Source organism: Dipteris shenzhenensis, chromosome 32 (genome assembly GCF_047967505.1).
Source record: "Dipteris shenzhenensis isolate YYH24624 ecotype China chromosome 32, Dip_SZ_1.0, whole genome shotgun sequence".
NCBI classification, from domain to species: domain Eukaryota; kingdom Viridiplantae; phylum Streptophyta; class Polypodiopsida; order Gleicheniales; family Dipteridaceae; genus Dipteris; species Dipteris shenzhenensis.
Window position 1 is genome coordinate 38,960,102 of NC_141627.1, and position 20,391 is coordinate 38,980,492.

Genomic DNA, 20,391 nt, shown 5'->3' on the forward strand with positions numbered 1-20,391 from the left:
GAGTGCCCATTACCTCCACCTTAGAAGTTGAAGCTGTTGAAGACACAAAAGAGGATTCGATCTTTAGAAAAGCTTCTTTCTTGGTCATAATGCGAAGTGCCTCCATACATGTTGTTGGATCTTTACTCATTACTTTTGAGCAAAGAAGAGGCTCGAAAGCCATAACAAATTTGCTCATCTTTAAGTGCTCCATCCCTACAAGACTTTGAGGGCCCGATGATGCAGATGCCACAGCTCGCAAAGTTGCCCTTTCATACTTTTTCCATAAAGTTTCATATCGGATTGCCAACGCAGAGGCCATCTCACTCTCTCCTTGATAGAATCGGTCCAACTGTAACATCAAAGCATTTGGCAACTCCACTACCCCAAATCTCTACTTCATTGCAGCCACCACTTGGTCCTAGTCCTCCTTGGTAGAGTTTGGCAAGGCCTCATGCCAACTCAAGGCTACACCTTCAAGAAAATTAGGCAAAATCTCCGCCCGATCCTTCATGGACCATCCAGAAAGCCGGCATCCTCGAACAAAATCCCAAAGATAAGACTCCGAGTCTTTCCCTTGGGTCCCTCGAAACATTGGAATCTTCACCATGATGAAACACAAAAAGGAAACACCAAGATCCAAATAATATCCCAAACAAGATCCAAACAAGATCCCATAGAGCCTTAGTATGCCAAGACCAACTTATTATGCATACCCACTTGTGGAAAACCCTCCATAATGTGGTCCTAACAAAATCTTTAAAAATAAGTGACCAACCAGTGCCATGAAAACATTGTGTATACATGCATTCAAGAATCACCCTTATAATTGAAAATGCACATAACAGCTTCAAGATATTGTACTCTTCATCATTTGCATAGCAAAAGAAGTTGAAAGCATTGAGAATCACCACTCCACTGTTATAGTCAAAAACTACCCAAAGACTTGACTGTTCTTCACACCAAGCTGCTAGTGCATGAAACAATCCCCAATCTATCATTGTGCCTACTGAGACAGTGTTGTCGATTCACCAACATATTCAAGAGTGCAAACATAAAGGATATGATCATGATGACCTTCACAATCTTCTAGTTCTCTTAAACGGGCTGCAATCTCTTCTAACAAAGTTCTTCCAAGCATCTTCTTTATCACATCAAAAAACACATGCCTATACTAGGCATAACATGCAATCAAGTACATGCGAGATCTTTTAGTAAGGTGGTATGAATCCAATACCAAATGTACCCGGTGTCTCCACCAAAATATGTGACATGAAGTTGGGGGTAATAAACTTCACACTCCTCTTTACTTCTACTGCTTTCGAATTGAGTGATATAGATATTTATCACTAGGAAAGGGACATTAAAAAGAAGCTTTTATACCAAGAAACCACACCATACTTTCCTCCCTTAGATGAGAATGAAGATGGTAACGTCCCAAGTGATGTTGTACTCAAGCATAGGGAGAAGGAAAGGATCAGCGCGGAGGCCATAATCTCAACAAGCCCATTTGTGCCAAAGAGAAGAGCGATACGTTGTTGAAAGAAGATCTTGTGGCTCAACATGACATGAAATGATATATATCTAGGAGTTTGAAGGGGTTGATTGGGTCAGATGGGTAGGTTCTGGGAAAACATTGCACCTCCTTCATAGATACCTTTACAATTAGCTCAAAACACTCTCCAAAATATCATAAAACACAGAGACCCATAACTTTCAGCAAAGACATGATATTAAATATTCAAACACATATTGAGATGCATCTTGAAAAGGCTTCACTCTGATATAAGTTTCATAAGAAATAGAGAAGCAGTCAGAAAGATATGGGCAGTTTACTAGATAGGGGTAAAAACTATCTGAAAAAGAAACAATCACACATAGAGAGTCATAGATTTTTGGTTTGACATATAATACAATAACTAAATACATAAAATGATGCTCCTTAAAGATAGCTTCACATTGATATAAGTTTCATTCAAATCGGACTATTGAGCAAAAAGTTATGAGCCAAATATTGACAAGGGGTCAAACTGTCATAAAAAAAGCCTACGCCTTCTACTGGTGCCGACCTGGGAGAATACTACCTCCATGCTTAAACTTCATCAATGATCCAAGTCCCATTGAGGTCACCTAGGAGGGAAGGAAGAGCTCCCTTTGTGGCTTGGGAAATAGATAAACCATGTATGCACAATGAGCGGCCGAATAGACAACACTTCTGAGCACTTTGGAAGAGAAAGCAATGGAAAAAGGGAAGAGACACTCAAGAGAGAGAACCTGAAGTGACCTTCATTACCAATAGAGAGACTCCACTCTAATGCAACTCAAAATACTACAAACACAAGGGAGAAGAAGAGGTTTCATACATACAAGAGAGAGCGGAAGCTCCAAGACTACTCATAGAGAGAGAATGAACTAGAGAGAGATGGACTCAAGAACTACATAAGAGAATATCTACAAGAGGGAGAGAAGGCTCATGGAAGAGACTTGAGGAGACTAGAGTTACAGCAACATGAGGCCTAATGGTGGAAGAGATGATGAACAAGGGAGAAGAGGGCTCCTTTTATATAGATTTTAATACCAATGCCAAATAAAAAATATCAAAATTTGGCATCACACCACTTAGACAATGGGAAAAACTAGGGATTATCACAATTCAAGTGACTGTATTTGAGTGAGGTGCTGGTTTGAGCAAGGACATTGTAATGCATGATTGCTTTATGGTACAAAACAAGCAAGCATTCACATCCGCTAAAGCAAAAAATGAAAAATCATTGCAATACCACCTACCCTATTGAATTTCTCCTATTAACTTGCATTAGTAATAATTGATGTGTTTCAAGGATTGTGCAAAATTTAACATAAGCAAGGAAGGACAATCACAAATGTGACAGCCAACTACATGATTGGTCTTATTATCAAAGACCCAGTATGTGCCCATCCCCATGTACAAACCAAATAAACATAGCTCATTGTAATTTATATAAAATGGCATGTCCATATTATTTTATTGAATACAAAGAAATCCATGCACAAGTATAAGCCAAGATCCTTACACACTTTGTTGCTTCTATAAGTTCCCAAAATCACATTGTAGACATATCAAACTATAGTATTTACTTTTCAAAAAAGCATTTCCAAGATCATGCCAATGTATCCTCATACAAGGCCGCAAAACAAATAGTAATGGTCCAAGATCATCCTAAAATTCATAGCACTAGGCTGCCAATACACTTGGCTAGTTCATATTAGAAGCAAGTGCTTGGAACAACTTTGTAAGAGTTGCCGAGTGCATGAACTCATGCACTTTTTCACTCAATCCTAGAACACCAATGAAGATAAAGTACATGTGTGTACATGGAATATACATCTTTTTCTTTGCATCTCATTGCATGAAGTCTTTGTAAGAGCAACATGGAAACTCTGATATTGTCACTATGTATAATAGGCGCCTTTGCAATAGAGCTTTCAATACGGACATGAAAAAGATGCATTTCATTATCACTTGGACCACTTTTGCATTCAAACAATTTGCCTTCTGAATCCTATCTTGAACATATTTTCTCAGTCTAGTTCTCCACTTCACTATTCTATCATCTCTTTGATGAGGAAGAACATGACTCATAAACGGAACATTTCTCTACATGTTCAGTGGCCTCTAGACATGTAAACTTTCATCCTCCTCAAGTACAAAACTAGCTTCTGCAATCACTCTTTTTCATTTCACCAGTTAATCAATTGGGGAAGGAGAACACAATTACACCATGAAAACGACAGCAGAATGGGTACAATCTCCCCTCCCTAGATGAGGCTCACACTTCCTCATCTAGAGTATTTATGATATTTCATAAAAGCACCAAGGAGCCAAAATTATCCCTCTCATTCAAAAATGAGGGTTTTGCTTTACATAGCCATCTTAGGGCCCAAAATGAATTATGTCCACAACAAAATATATTGCTCAAACTTGCAATAATAAAACAAATACAAAATTGGCCCATGGCCATATATAATGTGCTATGCGATACCTCGATTAGTACCCTCGCACTAACTCCAATTCTCACTATGAGTTCCATCACCTGTACTCAAGCTGCCAATTACATTAGTTATTAACAATCGATTGAACGAATCACCGAATCAACCAATCCCAACATAACCGCGCTCAAAGCACAATAATCAAGCGCAACACCAATAACACTAGCAACATCAGTATTAACATGGAATCACCCACAATACCGACCATCTAGCATGGCAAAACACAAGCTAGTCAGGCATCCCCAACTAACCACACAAAGTATCCACTAGGACCCCCACCGCGTCCGGTGCACTCCTATGGAGTACTTTGTCATAGTCTCACTCGACTAAGAATAATAATGTCCAAAGCAAGATATATCTGAAATATAATTTTCGTAACATCCCTCTTGCTTAGATTGCAACTGACCTCAGTTGCGTGTTTGATTATAGGAACTAAGGAGGTCTGAAAAAGTTCGAAAGAACCGCTCAGGCATCCACTGAGCATCGTCTCTTGGATGGTTCTTAAATTTGATCAAGTATTTAGTATAGACATTTTCTTTTCGGGTCGAGGTCTGTTGATGATCAACAATGCATTTGGGTTCTAGAATTTCTTCTTCATCAACAATCAATGGGGCCTCTTCATAGATAGGATGAATAGGTAAAGGTCCTTTGAAGGGCTTTAAGAGGCTGATATGGAAAGCATTATGTATTTTCCAATTATTAGGTAATTCAAGCCTATAAGCTAGATCATTGATTTTCTGAATCACCTTGAATGGTCCATAAAAACATGGTGACATCTTGATTACTGGCCATTTCTCAACACTCTTCAATCTTCTTTTCTCAATCAGAAGAAGTACATAATCGCCTTCTTTAAAAAGCATGTGTTTCTATTTCTTATTAGCTTGTTTTGTGTACTTCTCTTGAGCTATTGCAATCACTTCTCAAACTTCTTTGAGAATATTTTGATAATCATGGGTAAATGCATCTGCTGCCTCCACTCTATGGGTCAATCGTGTGATAGGAATAGGTAAAACATTCCCATAGATAATCTCAAAAGGTGCTCTTCCAGTTGCAGAATGAGGAATATTATTATAAGCAAACTATAAGAGATGAATGTATTTGTCCCAAGTCTTTGGTTGACTTTTCGCAAAAGCTTTTATCATATCCAGAATAGTATTGTTGGTAACTTCAGTTTGCCCATTCGATTCTGGATGAAAAGCTGATGAGAAATCTAACTTAGTGCCTGGATTATGAAATAATGTAGTCCAGAAATTACTGCAAAACTTTGAATCTCGATCAGACACTATAATCTTTGGCAAGCCATGATGAACAAAGATATGCTTGATGAATAAATGTGCAGCTTGTTGAGCTGTTAAAGTCTTCTTACATGGGACGAAATAAGCTTGCTTACTAAAGCGATCTATTATTGTCCAAATCATATCATTTTGATTTGCTGTAGTAGGAAAACCTGTTATGAAATCCATAGATATTTGTTGCCAAGGTTGCGTAGGAATAGGCAAAGGCATTAGCAATATTGAGGTCTTTCCTTTGTAACTCTTGATCTTCTGGCAAGTGATGCATTCGGCTACAAACTTAGCCACATCTTTTCTTATAGTAGGCCAATGAAATTCTCTTGCTATCAATTGTAAAGTGGCAGTCACTCCCCTATGTCCCATATATGTTGGTTGGTGCATTTCCTCCATTATAATTTGTCCAAAGGGTCGAGTGATGCATAATTTCTGTTGATAAAAGAGGTATCCATCATTGCATGAATAATCCAATATAGGATTCCAATTGTTATTCTCTAATTTGTTCCATATATCGGAAAAGTCTGGATCCCCTTGATAAGAATTCTTCATACCTTCGAAAGGCTAGGTTTCTATAGCAGTGATGTGATTAATACTTGGCATTCTGCTAAGAGCATCAGCAACGACATTCTCTTTTCCATGTTGATACTGAATCATGGGCTGAAAATTGTGTATAAATGATGCCCACTTGATGTGCTTATCGGATATAAGTGGCTGAGTCAACAAATGCTTGATACTTTGCTGATCGGTTTTGATAAGAAAGTAAGATCCCATCAAATAATGTTTCCACATTCGTAAGGCATGCACAACAGCGGTTAATTCTTTATCATATGTACTGTAATTGCATTTGGCTGGTTTTAATTTTCCACTCTCATATGCTATTGGATCTCCATCTTGCATAAGTACGGCTCCAATTCCATATCCACTAGCATCGGTTACAACTACAAAGAATGGTCTAGAGAAATCGGGTAATTGCAACCACAGGAGCTTGTGTGAGAGCTTCTTTCAAAACTATAAAAGATTTATCTTGACGCTCAGTCCATAAGAAATGCTTAGCTTTTCTAAGAAGGTCTGTCAATCGATGTGCAATGTATGCGAAATTCTTGACAAACTTTCTATAAAAGCTACACAATCCCAAGAATGATATCAATTCATGTATATCTCGGGGTTTAGGCCATGTGGCTATGCACTCAATCTTCTTTGGATCTACTCGAATCCCATCGATGGATTTACTGCTCTTTTTAGGATTTATGTACAATTGATTTTCATTCAACAATGAAAAGACTAGCTTCAGATGTTCCTTATGCTCCTCAACATCTTTGCTAAACACCAGAATATCATCGAAAAATACTACAACACAATCTTGGTGTTTAAGAAGGATTCGGTTCATCATTCTACTAAAAGTAGCTAGAGCATTATTTAGCCCAAAAGGCATAACTAGAAACTCATAATGTCCCATTTGAGTTCTAAAGGTAGTCTTGTATATATCTTCTTCTACCATACGAACTTGATGATAGCCAAATTTGAGATCTATCTTACTGAAGACCTTAGCCCCTTTCAATTTGTCCAAAAGATCATCAATCCTAGGGATTGGATACTTTTCTTCACTGTGATTTTGTTCAGTGCACGATAGTCTATGCACATTTAGTAGGTTCCATTTTTCTTTTTGACTAATAAGATAGGTGCTCCATAAGGAGAACTGCTGGGTCTTATCAATCATCTCTCTATCAATTCATCCACTTGCCTTTGTATTTCCTTTTGCTCTAGCTGGTTGACTCTATAAGGAGATTTGCAAGGTGGAGTATTGCCTGGTAGGATTTCTATCCTATGATCTTCAAGTCGAGAACATGGTAGTCTAGGCAGTAAATCCTCTAAGAAACAATTAGAAAATTGAGAAAGAATTTTTTGGTGCATAGGCTTAGTGTTTGGCTGAGTAGTCGTTACTGTATTCACCAAAATAAGATATGTCTTCTCACATTTTCTAATTGCTCTTTTAGCTTGTGTGTGGTTGAGTAAAGGACTGACCTCAAATTTCATTGAGCTTTTCAAACATATTTCTTGTCTGCTGTCCTTCTCAATCCACATCTGATGTGAATTGTAATCTATCTTAGGATTGTATTGATGCCTCCATGGCATTCCTAAGATGATGTCCACTCCCTGTAAGGGTGCCACTAGAAAGTCTCGTGTATCCTTGTAGGGTTTGATTGAGATTTCAAGATTCTTGACTTCTCTAGTGCAATTGTATTTTGTTTTGGTAAAAGCAGCTTTGACCTTATAGTTAGATGGGAAAGACTCTAGGTTTAGCTTTGCTAAGGTTCTTTCTGAAATGAAATCATGTGTACTACCATCGTCATGCAAAATAACAATCTCTTTGCCATTAATGAAACCTTTCATCTTTAGAAGAGCGTGACAATTATACTTACCTCCCTCTTGCTTGGTTGCTTCATCGTCAATCATGTGCACTTTCGCCATCGGGGTCTTCTTTCTTTCAAGACACTCAGTGGCTATGTGTCCTAGCTTGTTGCATTTGAAACGCCTTATTTCTTTCTTTGGAAAAGTCCCAGCATTCGGCTTTGAAGAAGAATTTGTCTTCTGTGGAACAAAACCATTTTTAAATTTAAAGAAAGGCTTTTTATCAAATCTCTTTTTCTTATGGAAGGGTACATGCCATTCTTGATCTTTTCCTTCTTTTGGGATCCCATTCTTCCTTTCACAATTCATTGCAAGAGAAATTGCTGAGCTCGGTGAGCGAGGATGAAACATGTTAATCTCGGCTCTCAACTTAGACTTTAGACTTGCCACATACTTTCTGCGTTGATTTTGCTCATTAACTTTCTCTAAGGATTGTAATTGGATCAACATTTGCCAAAATCTATCAGTATATGTGGGGATCGTTTCCTTATCGAACTGCCTGAAAGTATCCCATTGTTGTCTAGCTTTTGCTTTGAAATGTGAGGGAAGGAAATCTCTCTTGATGAGCTTTTGAAAAGACTTCTAAGACTTTGGTCGCCTTTTACTGTGCTTAGTGATGTTCCACCAAAGTGCAGCACTCTCTACTAAATGATTTGTAGCACATTTAATCTTATCTTTTTCAGAGAATTTTTCCCCTGAAAAATAATCATCTAGCTGACTAATCCAAGACAAGATAGTGCGTTCTTCTTTCTTTCTATCGAAATTTTGAAATGAGAAAGCTTTTGTACTTATCTTACTCTTCTTCCTCGAATTTTGTGCTCTCAGTGTGGCTTTGACTGTCCTGATAATAGTATCATCGTTAGAATCATCATCAGATGAATGTCTCTTTCTTTTCTTACCATTGATTTTCTTTTCCAATCTCTCCCTATGCTCACGCTCATCGGCCAACTATGCCTGAAGTGCGTCTAACTGCTCTTGGAGCATGGGTGGTTGTGGCTGATGCGCCATGATAATGCGATAAGTACAAATAAAGCGGAACGGGAAAAAATAAAGATATTAAGTGTATGAGAATTAAACGGATGAAATAAAGATGTGATTGAAGTGTATGGTAAGACAACGGATGGCAGAAGATACTAAGTGTATGAAATATAAAACAAAAGAAATCACTTATCTCGCTCTTTGATCGGAGGTAGAAAAGACTAGAGTGGGAAATATGTGATCGATGATGTCGCTCATAGTCGTCTTTGCGCTCGACCAATCTCCCAATTAATTACACGGTGATTTCGTGGTTCTAATCACCTTCTTAATTCGAGCTTCTCAGATTTGGCAATGGTCTTCACCTTGCTGAGCTCTGATCGCCTTGTTGAATTTCCTACTCTCTTTTTTTTTAATAAACAAATTCCTTAGATGCCTTTTTGAACCTTAGGTCCCCTTGCTCCATATATATGGTCAAAGGAAAACTTTGACTTGAAAAAGAAAAATGTTGCACGCGTAAAACTGCTCATAGAGGCTACTCCTGAGTTTAAAAATCACAGAGCGACAATCGGGTAGAGAGGCTGTGATTTAAGACTTCATTGATGTGGGTGTATGGATAGAGGAGTAGGGCATGGAGGGCAAGAGATTATGGGACTGCTTGAATGCATGTCTGCTCTGTGCGCGTACTCAGAGGTGATTTCCTTTTTTTTTTTTTTTGAAAATTCACACGGCTAGCAGGCTACAGCGGCTCATAGTGTTGAGATATTGAGCTCCACTCGTGATATGCCAGGGTGACCTTTGTACATTTATGTTACCGACTTGTTAGCTGCATATGCAGTTGGTACACCACCCATGAATAATAGCTAAATGACAGCTATCTTTATGTACTCTAGTAAATGGCTCAATTAGTATGCCACCTAGGTTTGCTGAGTTTGGTTTGAGACCCACATATAGGGTTCATCTATTCCTTTTATACTAGAGAGAGAGTTTTTTGGCTTTCATAACTAAGAAGAGGAAAATTGTTTTCAACCTCCACCTTTGTGCGTATTCCCCCATTGTGTATGTGAGAAAGCTGCAAGTGAGACTCCTTACATCTCTCCCACTCTCTTCACATGGTATCAGAGCTCGGTTCATGGTAAGGAGCTGAAGGAAGCAAATCAAGTTTGCAGTGTCTTGGTAAGAGGATCAGTGTTGCTTTCCTTTTTTGAGTTTGGGAGCAAATCTCTGCAGGTAGCACAGTCGGAAAGTGCAAGAGTGCACTGTCTCATATTGAGATGCCTTTCGCGATGCGGCGAGAGGGTAGTATATGCTACGGGTAAGGGCAAAGCCCTTGGTGACATTATTTTTCTGATTTGAGGCTGTTTCAGGGCCCGTTTTGGTGGCGGAAGTTTTCCGCAGGCACTCAAAAAAGTGGCCTATTTTGGTTGTGCGACCATTGTTCTACAGGTCGGTGAAAAGTTGCCACAGAAATTGCATCGTATGCCTATGCGTAGAGATATTGGGAGTGACAGTATCATTCTTATTGCTTGTTGATGAAAAATCATCACTAGGAAGTGACTGTGTGGTCAAATACCACTTTCGTCAGTTTTGCAGATGTGCCTTGTGAGGCAGAAGTTGTGTTTTTTGCAATGACAGAATATTTTGCAGTGTATACTGGTGTCTGACTCTCTTCCACAAATTGTCACTAAAAAGCTTGACAAGAACTTCCAAGCATGGAAGTTTAGAATGACGAATTTCCTTATGGGAAAAGGCTATTGGGAGTTCATTACAGGAAATGAAGAAGAACCAGTTCTTCCTAATGTTCCCAATCAACAAGAAATGCAAGTATTTAAAGGCTGGCATGAGAGAGCCAGAAAAGTTATGTACTGGCTGTCTATCAGTATTTCAGATTCTATGATTGTGCATATTCAGGATTCAAGCACGCCAAAGGAGGCGTGGGATACTTGGCAAAAATGTACAGCACAAATATACAAGCTAGGAAAATGCAACTCAAGCAGGAGTTGCACAATGTGCAGAGAGAAAATATGAGCATCAATGACTACCACATGAAGGTGAAGAAGATTACAGATGCACTTGCTTCCATTGGGTCGCCAGTGGAAGATGATGATCTAGTTTCTGTGACCTTGAATGGTCTAGGAAAGGATTATGCACAGTTTCGAACATCCATTGGCATCCGTGAAAAATTTCCTGATTTTGAGTTGATTGCTCTTCCAATTTCTGAAGAGCAGAGAAATGGTGGTGCATCTTCTTCAGGAGGAACTTCAAAAGAAACTGTCTTCTACTCAAATGCTGGAAGAGGTAGAGGCAGAGGTAGAGCAGGCCGATCTGGACGCTGTGGCAAAAATCAGAATATGCAGCAAATTCAAGAAAACCAGTCCTATGGAGGAGGACATGGTAACCTTAGAGGCAGGGGGAGCCAAAGAGGTCGTGGTGGCTGGCAAAGAGGCACATCCTATTGTTAAGATTGGTAAAATTCCTTTGTCTATGCAGGATGGGAAAAAGAAATACCTGTCTGATGTGTATCATGTTCCGAACATCACCAAGAACCTAGTTTCTGTTGGTCAAATGGTTGAGCAGGGCTTGCGGGTTAGATTTAATCCTCATGGATACTTTGTTGAGGATATGAAAAATAAAGGTCGCTTGATAGCAAAAGGGAAGAAGAAGGGCAGGATGTTTACATTGGATGCGGACATGCTTGAATTGAGTGTAGCAATGTTTGCACCTGGGACCGGTGTAGTTGCAGATATTGATATCTGGCATAAACACATTGGTCATGTTAATGTACAGCGACTTAAATTAATGCAAGCCCAAAATATTGTTGCAAGATTTCCCAAGTTCAAGGTTGCAGAAATGCATAAGATATGTGAAGCCTATCAATTTGGAAAACAGGCAAGGAAACCATTTCCTAGACATGTTCAAGAGAGTAAGAGGCCATTGGAATTAATCCACTTTGATTGGACTACTAAAGCTGCATCTATTGGAGGCTATCATTATTTTGTCACTTTTATTGATGACTACATCAGAAAAGTTTGGGTGTATTTTATAATAAAGAAAAGTGAAGTGCTTGGGCATTTCAAAGCTTTTAAAGCTATGGTTGAAAAAGAAATAGGCTTGCAAATAAAATGCCTAAGGTCAGATGGATGGGGAGAGTACCTCTCAAATGAGTTTGCAAGGTTCCTGCGGGAGCATGGCATAAAGCAGCAATTTTCATGCAGTCATACCCCACAGCAAAATGGACTTGCAGAAAGGAAAAATAGGCATATTGGAGAGGTATCTCGTGCCATGCTCAACGAAAAAAACCTGCTAGATTTTTATTGGGCTGAAACAGTTGCTACAACAGTCTACATAATGAACAGGACTCCCACTGCAGCAATACATGGCATGACACCAAAGGAGAGGTATGCTGGTAGGAAACCAAATATTTCTCATTTGAAAGTTTTTGGTTGCATTGCCTATGTTCATGTGCCAAATGAGTTGAGATCCAAGTTGGATCCAAAAGCTGAGAAGTGCATCTTTATTGGTTATTCTTTGCAACAAAAAGGGTATAGATGCTATAATCCTTCTACTCGTAAGTTTACAGTGAGCAGAGATGTTGTTTTTTATGAGATGAGCAGGTGGTATAAACCAATAAATGTGGTTGATGATGTAGATGCACAAAATGGTAATGCTGCACAGAATTCACAGCAACAATCACAAAATATTAGTGGACTTGTAGTGTCCTCTAGCAGTGGTTCACATACTTCGCCATGGACAGGCAGATTGAGATCAGGAGAATCTCCTCAAAGCAATGCAGATAGTGGTATGTAGATATCATGAAAAGGAAAAGAGAAAGTAGATCAGCCCATGGTTGATGTGAATGCAGGTCACTCTTATGTGGATGGTATATCCAGTGGCTCAGAACATAGCATATATGATGAGTTGAGTATTCCTTCTGTTGTTACACCTAAAGTAAGGAAGACCAGGGATGTTTTTGAGAGCACCTAGTAGTGAGCCTGGTTTGTGCAGGTCTACCAGAGTCAATTATCCTATGGATAGGTTGAAATATGACGGATTTACAGCCATTCACTATGCCTATATGGTCAAAGTGATACAAGAACCAGAACCCACTTCTTTTGAGCAAGCCATGGGAAAAGAAAAATGGGAGAAAACCATGGATGAAGAAATGGATGCCTTGAAAGCAAATGCTACATGGGAATTGGTGCCTTTGTCTAAAGATAAGAATGCAATTGGCTGCAAGTGGGTCTATAAGGTGAAGCACAATGCAGATGGTTCTGTGAGCAGATACAAGGCAAGATTAGTTGTCAAGGGGTATGCACAAACATATGGCATTGATTATGAAGAAACATTCAGTCCGGTTGCAAGGATGGCAACTGTAAGAGCAGTCATTGTACATCAAAGGGATGGTCTTTACATTAGATGGATGTAAAGAATGCCTTCTTGCATAATGATTTGCAAGAAGAGGTCTATATGGAGCAACGGTTGCAAGGATGGCAACTGTAAGAGCAGTCATTGTACATCAAAGGGATGGTCTTTACATTAGATGGATGTAAAGAATGCCTTCTTGCATAATGATTTGCAAGAAGAGGTCTATATGGAGCAACCACTAGGTTATGTGCATGTTGTTCAGTTTGTTTGCAGGTTGAAGAAAGCCTTGTATGGCTTGAAGCTAGCACCCAGAGCATGGTCTGACAAGATAGGATAGTATCTTGTCACTATTGGCTTTCAGATTTCTGCGGCAGATTTCTCACTTTATGTGAGTATTATGCTGCTTGTCATTTATGTTAATGATTTGATCATCACAGGTGATAGTGATGAAGATATCCTTCATGTGAAAATGCTATTGAAGCAGAAGTTTGAGATGAAGGATTTGGGAGAGCTGCGTTACTTCTTGGGCATTGAGGTGATTAGATCCACAAGTGGGATATGGCTCTTGCAGAGGCAGTATGGATTGGACATGCTGTCCAAATATGGGATGATAGACTGTAAGCCTATTTCAGTTCCTTTGGAGCAAAATGTGAAGTTGAGTGCAGATGCAGGTGAGCTTCTGGAAGATCCTACTATGTACAGACACATAGTAGGAAGTTTGATTTATATGACTATTACCAGGCCAGATTTGAGCTAGGGACGAGCATTTTCTGAGCGAAATCTTCCGAGCGTCCGAGCGAAGGAAAAAAAAAGCTTCCAACTATGCATAAATATGGCAAAAATTGATAAGAAGAAAACATAGTTTCACTTAGAAATATGCAAAGTAAATGGGTATGATACTCCACACAAGCCTTCTTCTTATCAACTTTAAGGATCATGTGGGGTGTCAAACCCATTATGATATGGTTGGGCATGCATGTTTAATTGCTTATGACATATCATCATGCATGAGTGTGAAAAAGCTTTTAGATTTTCTTGTTATAATATGGTCGTTCAGGATATTTTATTGTTTCATACCTACCATCATGCATGAGTGTGAAAAAACATCCATCGGTGTGCTTCTATCCTATGTGTGTATCTTTGATGGATTTGATACTCTACACACACTTCAACCTTATCCACAATTAAGGCTTGTCCAACATGTCATGCCCATAGGATATCATTTCTCGATTTGGCATGCATATCTACTAATTTATCACCATGTGTCATACACGAGTGCAACAAAGCATGCATATGTATGCTTCTATCGTATGTAAGTCTCTCAAATGGGTACTATATTTTGCACATACCTTCATCTTACCTATTTTATGGACCATGAAAATTATCCATCGCATCTGATATCAATTGCCTAGTCTAGCATGCATATTTCCTTGTTTTTCACCATGCATCCTACATGAGTATTAAATAATATGCATTGGCATGCTTCTATCCTATGTGTGTGTCTTTGATGGGTATGATCCCTGTATGCTCTTTGTAAAGTCCTTTGTCTTACCTATTTTTATGTCTCAAATAAGGTATCATATTGATCGAATATAATTTTCACGATTGGGCATGCACATTCCCTTGTTTTTCTCCATGAATCATGTATGAGTGTGAAAATACACAGATCGGTGTGCTTCTATCCATGGTTTGTGTCTCCAATAGATATGTAACTTTGCACATGCGTTAATATTACCAACTTTAAGCTTGTGAAAAGTACCATATCCATTGGATAGGAAATTTTTCACCATGCATCATCATGAGTGTTTTTTTAAATAAAATTCACCATGTGTCATCATGAGTGTAAAAAACATTTTCCACCATGTGTCATCATGAGTGTAAAAAAACACATCATCATGGTTGGGCATGCATTTTTTCACCATGCATCATCATGAAAATTTCCACCTTGTGTTATTATGAATATAAAGAAATGCAAATCAGGGTGCTTCTATCCTAGTGCATGTCTTTTATGGGTATGATATTTTCCACATGCATTGTCTTATCCAACATCGGATATCATTTGCATAGTTGGGCATTCATATTTTCTTGTTTTTCAAAATACGTTATGCATGAGTGTGAGAAAATACGCATCAGATGATGAAACTAATGGCAGCAAAAACTTATCGGCTACAAATCCACCCCGTCGTGGATACATCATCACGGCAATGAACTTTGGCAGATGAATAAACCTCTCAAATGGTGGACAAGATGCCTGCATACCATATGGAAGAATGGGCTTCCTCTCAAGAAAAATGTCTTCATGTGGCGATGTTTGCTAGTGGTTCTACCAATGGGGACCACACTGGCCCGAACACCATGTGGCCCTGATGCATTGCTTGCACTGCTCTTGTCCACAAGAAACAATTCTACATCTCTTGGGGACTTGTTCAGCTACCAAGGATCTCCTTGCGACCGTAATGGCTTGCCTTAGGACTCATTTCCTTCACATATCTTTTCCAAGTGCGTCTGGAAAATTGGGCAATTTCACTCCTCTCTTGCTCACTATAACCTTTTGTTTTCGTGGGTTAGATTATCTGGCATGATAGAAACCTTCGGAGGTCCTCTCATACCCCCCTTTTGATATATATGCATTTTTAAGGCATTCTTTGCATACATTGCTATATGATGCTTATCATATATTTCTCCGCATCTTTTAGAACTGTTTTCCCACTGCTTGTAGCTGCCACACTTGGTGGTAGCGATTGTAAATTGCATTTAATTAATTGAATCAATGTTTTCACCACACACAAAAAATGTGTGTGTGTGTGTGACTTCCACATGTGCCTTGGCCCTGAAGTGCAGTGTATTTGCCAAACAGCAAACTATAGTCTACAGCACACAATCCACTTCTGTATGTGTATTGTAAACAAATCTTCCTACAAAATGTCCAATGACTAAATGGTTGCTCAAAATATGCACAGCTTCATAGATCAATGCCGTTAAAGCACTCAGAGTATACACAATTTTCTTTCGTACTTGAATAATCACACCTTAGATACGTTCAACAGCCTGGAAGTTTGGTTATTAAGGTCCACACAAGTCATCTTTTTAGTTCAAAAGTGATATTTGCCGTAGCACCCTTTCTACACATGGCACATATCCATTCTTCTTTATTTGCAGACTTAATCTCTCTAGCATGTCATAGATGTCACTAGTCTGCACATGGAAGTTGCCGTCCACAACAAATTTATACACTTCATTGCCTACCTCAATAATAGCATTCCCTGGCTCCTTCCATGCATTTGCATCTTTTCTGAGCAGCTGTATATCATGTGCGTCCTTCCAAATGCTAGCATCTGCATAGATGTTTGACATCAGAACATAACCAGGAGTATAGCGGTGATCTATTGAGATGACATTATCAAAGCACTGCCTTCCTAAATTTACATTGGCATATGTTTTGCAATGACTCAGCAAAGACATCCAGCTGAAAATATCAGGTTTCCAAGGCATAGTTTGGAGCAATTCCTCTGCTTTATTTAAGCAGCCTGCACGACCAAAAAGATTAACTATAACATCGTAATGCTCAAATATGGGAGAAATGCCATGTTCTGGTTGTATTGATCTAAAGCGTTGGAATCCTTCATCCAGAAGGCCCATACGATTGCATGCAGAAAGTAAGCACACAAGCATCACATCAGGCGACTCCAAACCTTCTTGTCGCATGTCCTCGAAACATTTGGAGGCAAATGCATAATTGTTGTGAAGGGCAAACCCTGCAATCATTGCACTACATGTCACTAAATCTCGTGTTGCCATATTATGAAACACCCTACATGCATCTGGAAGGCTCCCACATTTGGTATACATGCCAATGAGGGTGCAGCCAATAAATTCATTTAACTCAAATCCATATTCCATTATATGTCTATGAAGCATCTTGCCTTGATCAAAGGCTGCTATGTTAGAACATGCTTTCAAAATGCTGACATATGTGACATTGTTAGGCATCGTACCACCTTGTTGCATGCCCTGAAAAAGTGTTATGGCCTCCTTGCCATCGCAATTATCAGCATATGCTGCAATCATCGTACTCCATGTCACCAGATCTGCCCTTGGCAAATCATCAAACAGTTTGCGAGCATCCGTAAGGCTTTGACACTTGGCATACATGTCCATGAGAGTATTATTGACGATAACACCCCTGTCAATACCGCATTCAATCATCTGAGCATGTATAAACCTTCCCTGATCTAGGGCTTCCATGCTGGAGCATGCCTTCAGGATGCTAGAAAATGTGACATCATTTGGCTTCATTCCTTCCTCTTGCATATGCTGATAAAGTCGAAGAGCCCCCTTAGCATGCTCATGATGAACATATCCTCCAATCATTGCACTCCAGGTTACCACATCTCGGATTGGCAATGTTTTGAAGACTTTGCATGCATCCTCGAGCCTACCACATTTGACATACATGTCAATAAGAACATTGCCAATCAACACACACGTTTCTACACCAATTAAAATTGTAAGGCTGTGAACAAGCTTGCCCTTATCTAGAGCTGCCGCGCTCAACAATGCCTTCAAAATGCTGACAAAGGTCACGATATCAGGCCTTTTGCCCTCCCGTTGCATTCGTTGGAAAAGATTAAAAGCCTCCTGAGACTGCTCATGCTGACCATAGCGTGCAATCATTGTGTTCCAAGTCACTATGTCGAGCTTTGATAACTTGTCAAACACAGTACGTGCATAATTTACATTCCCACACAGAGCATACATGTCAATGAGGGCACACCCAACAAATTCATTTGACTCAAATCCACTTTCAATTATGTGAGTGTGAAATTGTTTACCCTGGTCTAAGGCTGCTATGCAGGAGCATGCTTTCAGGATGCTGACTAATGTGATGATGTCAGGATTTCTGCCTTCTTGCAGCATTTGGTGGAAGAGTTGCAGCGCCTGCTGGCAATACCCATGATAAACGTATCCCGCGAGCATGGCACTCCATGTCACTGTATCTTGATTGGGTAAATGATCGAACACTTTGCATGCATCTTTAAGGCTCCCACAATTAGAATACATGCTGATGAGCGTACTGCCAATGAATACATCCAGCTCAAAGCCATTTTTAATTATATGTGCATGAATCGCCTTACCTTCGTAAAGTGCTGCTATGCTAGAACATGCTTTCAGCATGCTAACAAATGTGACATTATTTGGCTCTAAGCGCTCACCTTGCATCAGCCAAAAAAGGCTAATGGCCTCTTGAGCTTCTCCATGCTGCACATAACCTGAAATTATTGCATTCCATGTCACAACATTTCGTTCTGGCAGTTTGTCAAGGAGTCTGCGTGCATCCTGAAGCTCCCCACACTTGACATACATGTCAACAAGGGTGCTCCCAACAAACACGTCCGACTCAAAACCACTTCGAACAATGTAGTAATGAATCAGCTTCCCATGCTCTAACGACGCTATGCTAGAGCAAGCTTTCATAACACTGACGTATGTAACATTGTTTGGCTTCATACCCTCCTGCTGCATTTGGTAAAATAATTTAAGAGCTTCATCAGCATGCTTGTTTTGAACATATCCTGCGATCATTGCACTCCACGATACAACATCTTGCACGGGCAACGTATTGAACACATCGTATGCATCATCAAGGCTCCCACATTTTGCATACATGTCAAGGAGAGTGTTCCCAACACCCACCTCAGACTCAAAACTGCTTTCAATGATGTGCCCATGAATCAGCTTGCCCTGTATCAACTCAGCTGCACCGATACATGCTTTAAGGACTGCAACAAAAACATAGGCATCTGGTTTTACACCCGAATGTCGCATTTGGTGGTACAGTTGGACACCTTGCTTACTTTGTTGAAACTTGACATAAGCTGAAATGATTGCACTCCACGTGAAAGCATTTGGTTTAGGCACTTTGCTGAACACTTGCTTTGCTTCCGAAAAGCTCCCACATGCAGTAAACAATCGGATAAGGTGGCTACCCAAAAACGTATTTGCCTCATATCCATTGCGAGCAATGAGGTTCTGGATGTCCCTAGCTGCTGCCAGGTCTTTCTTCTTGATGCACACCTGGAGAAGATGATAGAAGCCATGAATCGGTACACGAAGTCCCAGCTGATCCATGAGGTCCAAAGCCTTAACTGCCTTTTCAATTGATAACTGCTAAAAAGTTGCCTCAAGCATACACAAAGGCGAAAGGAACTATCGTTCCGTGTCATCCTGCAAAAGAAGCTGGACGACTCTGTGTCTAAAAACCTCTTAAGCTACAAAACTGAGCCAAATTCTGCAAAGAAGAGTTAAAAGCCCCCCTCTTTCCCCCCGCCGCCCAGCTCTCCCTCTCCCCGTGGGCACTAAGAGGCTTCCAAAGAAAACGGTTTCTCTTCTTTGAGCTCATTTAGGACTCAAAATTATGCTTGCCGGTCTCCAGTTTGGCCCTAATTTACTCTCACTAGCTTCTGACAAGAAATGGTTTTGTTTGCATCATCAAATGACCATTGCAGTCTTTCCACTGTTTGTTTAGCGAGAGCTGTTCGTGGGATTCAGACTGAATTTCGTCAACGTTAGACCCAATGTAAGATACACGGGCACTTAACCCATTGCACCCACACATTGGTGCCCTCGAGTTGGGAGCAGAGCTTGTGGCTTTCACCAGCGCTAGTAGACTTTTCTATTAATGCTTGAAAAACGCCATACAACTCAGCTCCCAAAAAGGACATAAGGTAAGTACAAAAGAAACACCTGGCTGGAGAAAATAACCAACCTGGGCATCTCCAAAACACGATATAAGTTTACTTCTGCACACAAGTTCTAAGGCCTCTTGGAGTGGTCTTTCTATAAGGATCGTGTCTCTATGGGAATGGATCGATTTAGCTTTCTAATTGGGCTCTTAAGTTTAAGATTTTAAGAAATAAGTTTACTTATGCACACAAGTTCAAGGCCTATTGGATTGGTCTTTCTAGGGGGATATGGGGATGGATCAATTTAGGTTTCTAAGGGCCTACTTTAGGGAGCACTAGTTAAGGCTCTTAACAGAGTGCGCACATTAGTGTGCATTCCCATTAGCATTTTTAGAACGTAGTTAGGTTAAATCTCCTAATTGCCCGATACTTTAAGGACTTTTAAGAAGAGAAAGAAGTTGTTGGAATGTGAAAATTTATTGGTGGTTAACTTAAGGGTGAGTGTGGGAATGATACTTAAAACATGGTCAATATTAACTCGGAACTATACGACGGGGGTACTTGTTTGAAAGGTCCTGAAAAGAAGACTTCATTGTGACCGTAACTTTAAAGAGCTGACTTTGGATCGATGAGATAAACCATTTTATATAAAAAATACCCCG

At 39.7% G+C, this 20,391-nt stretch overlaps 1 protein-coding gene across 1 annotated transcript; it reads right to left on the reverse strand.

Moving 5' to 3' along the window:
• Nucleotides 1-16,007: 16,007 nt before the first annotated feature.
• LOC147880726 (pentatricopeptide repeat-containing protein At3g16610-like) lies at nt 16,008-19,322 on the reverse strand. Its single transcript, XM_087370342.1, has one exon. The coding sequence runs from the start codon at nt 19,173-19,175 to the stop codon at nt 16,134-16,136; it is 3,042 nt and encodes a 1,013-aa protein (XP_087226468.1). The 5' UTR covers nt 19,176-19,322; the 3' UTR covers nt 16,008-16,133.
• Nucleotides 19,323-20,391: the final 1,069 nt, after the last annotated feature.

Bases quoted from the DNA above. Each gene is read 5' to 3' on its own strand.
- LOC147880726 (XM_087370342.1), bottom strand. From the start codon at position 19,175: ATGGATCAGCTGGGACTTCGTGTACCGATTCATGGCTTCTATCATCTT.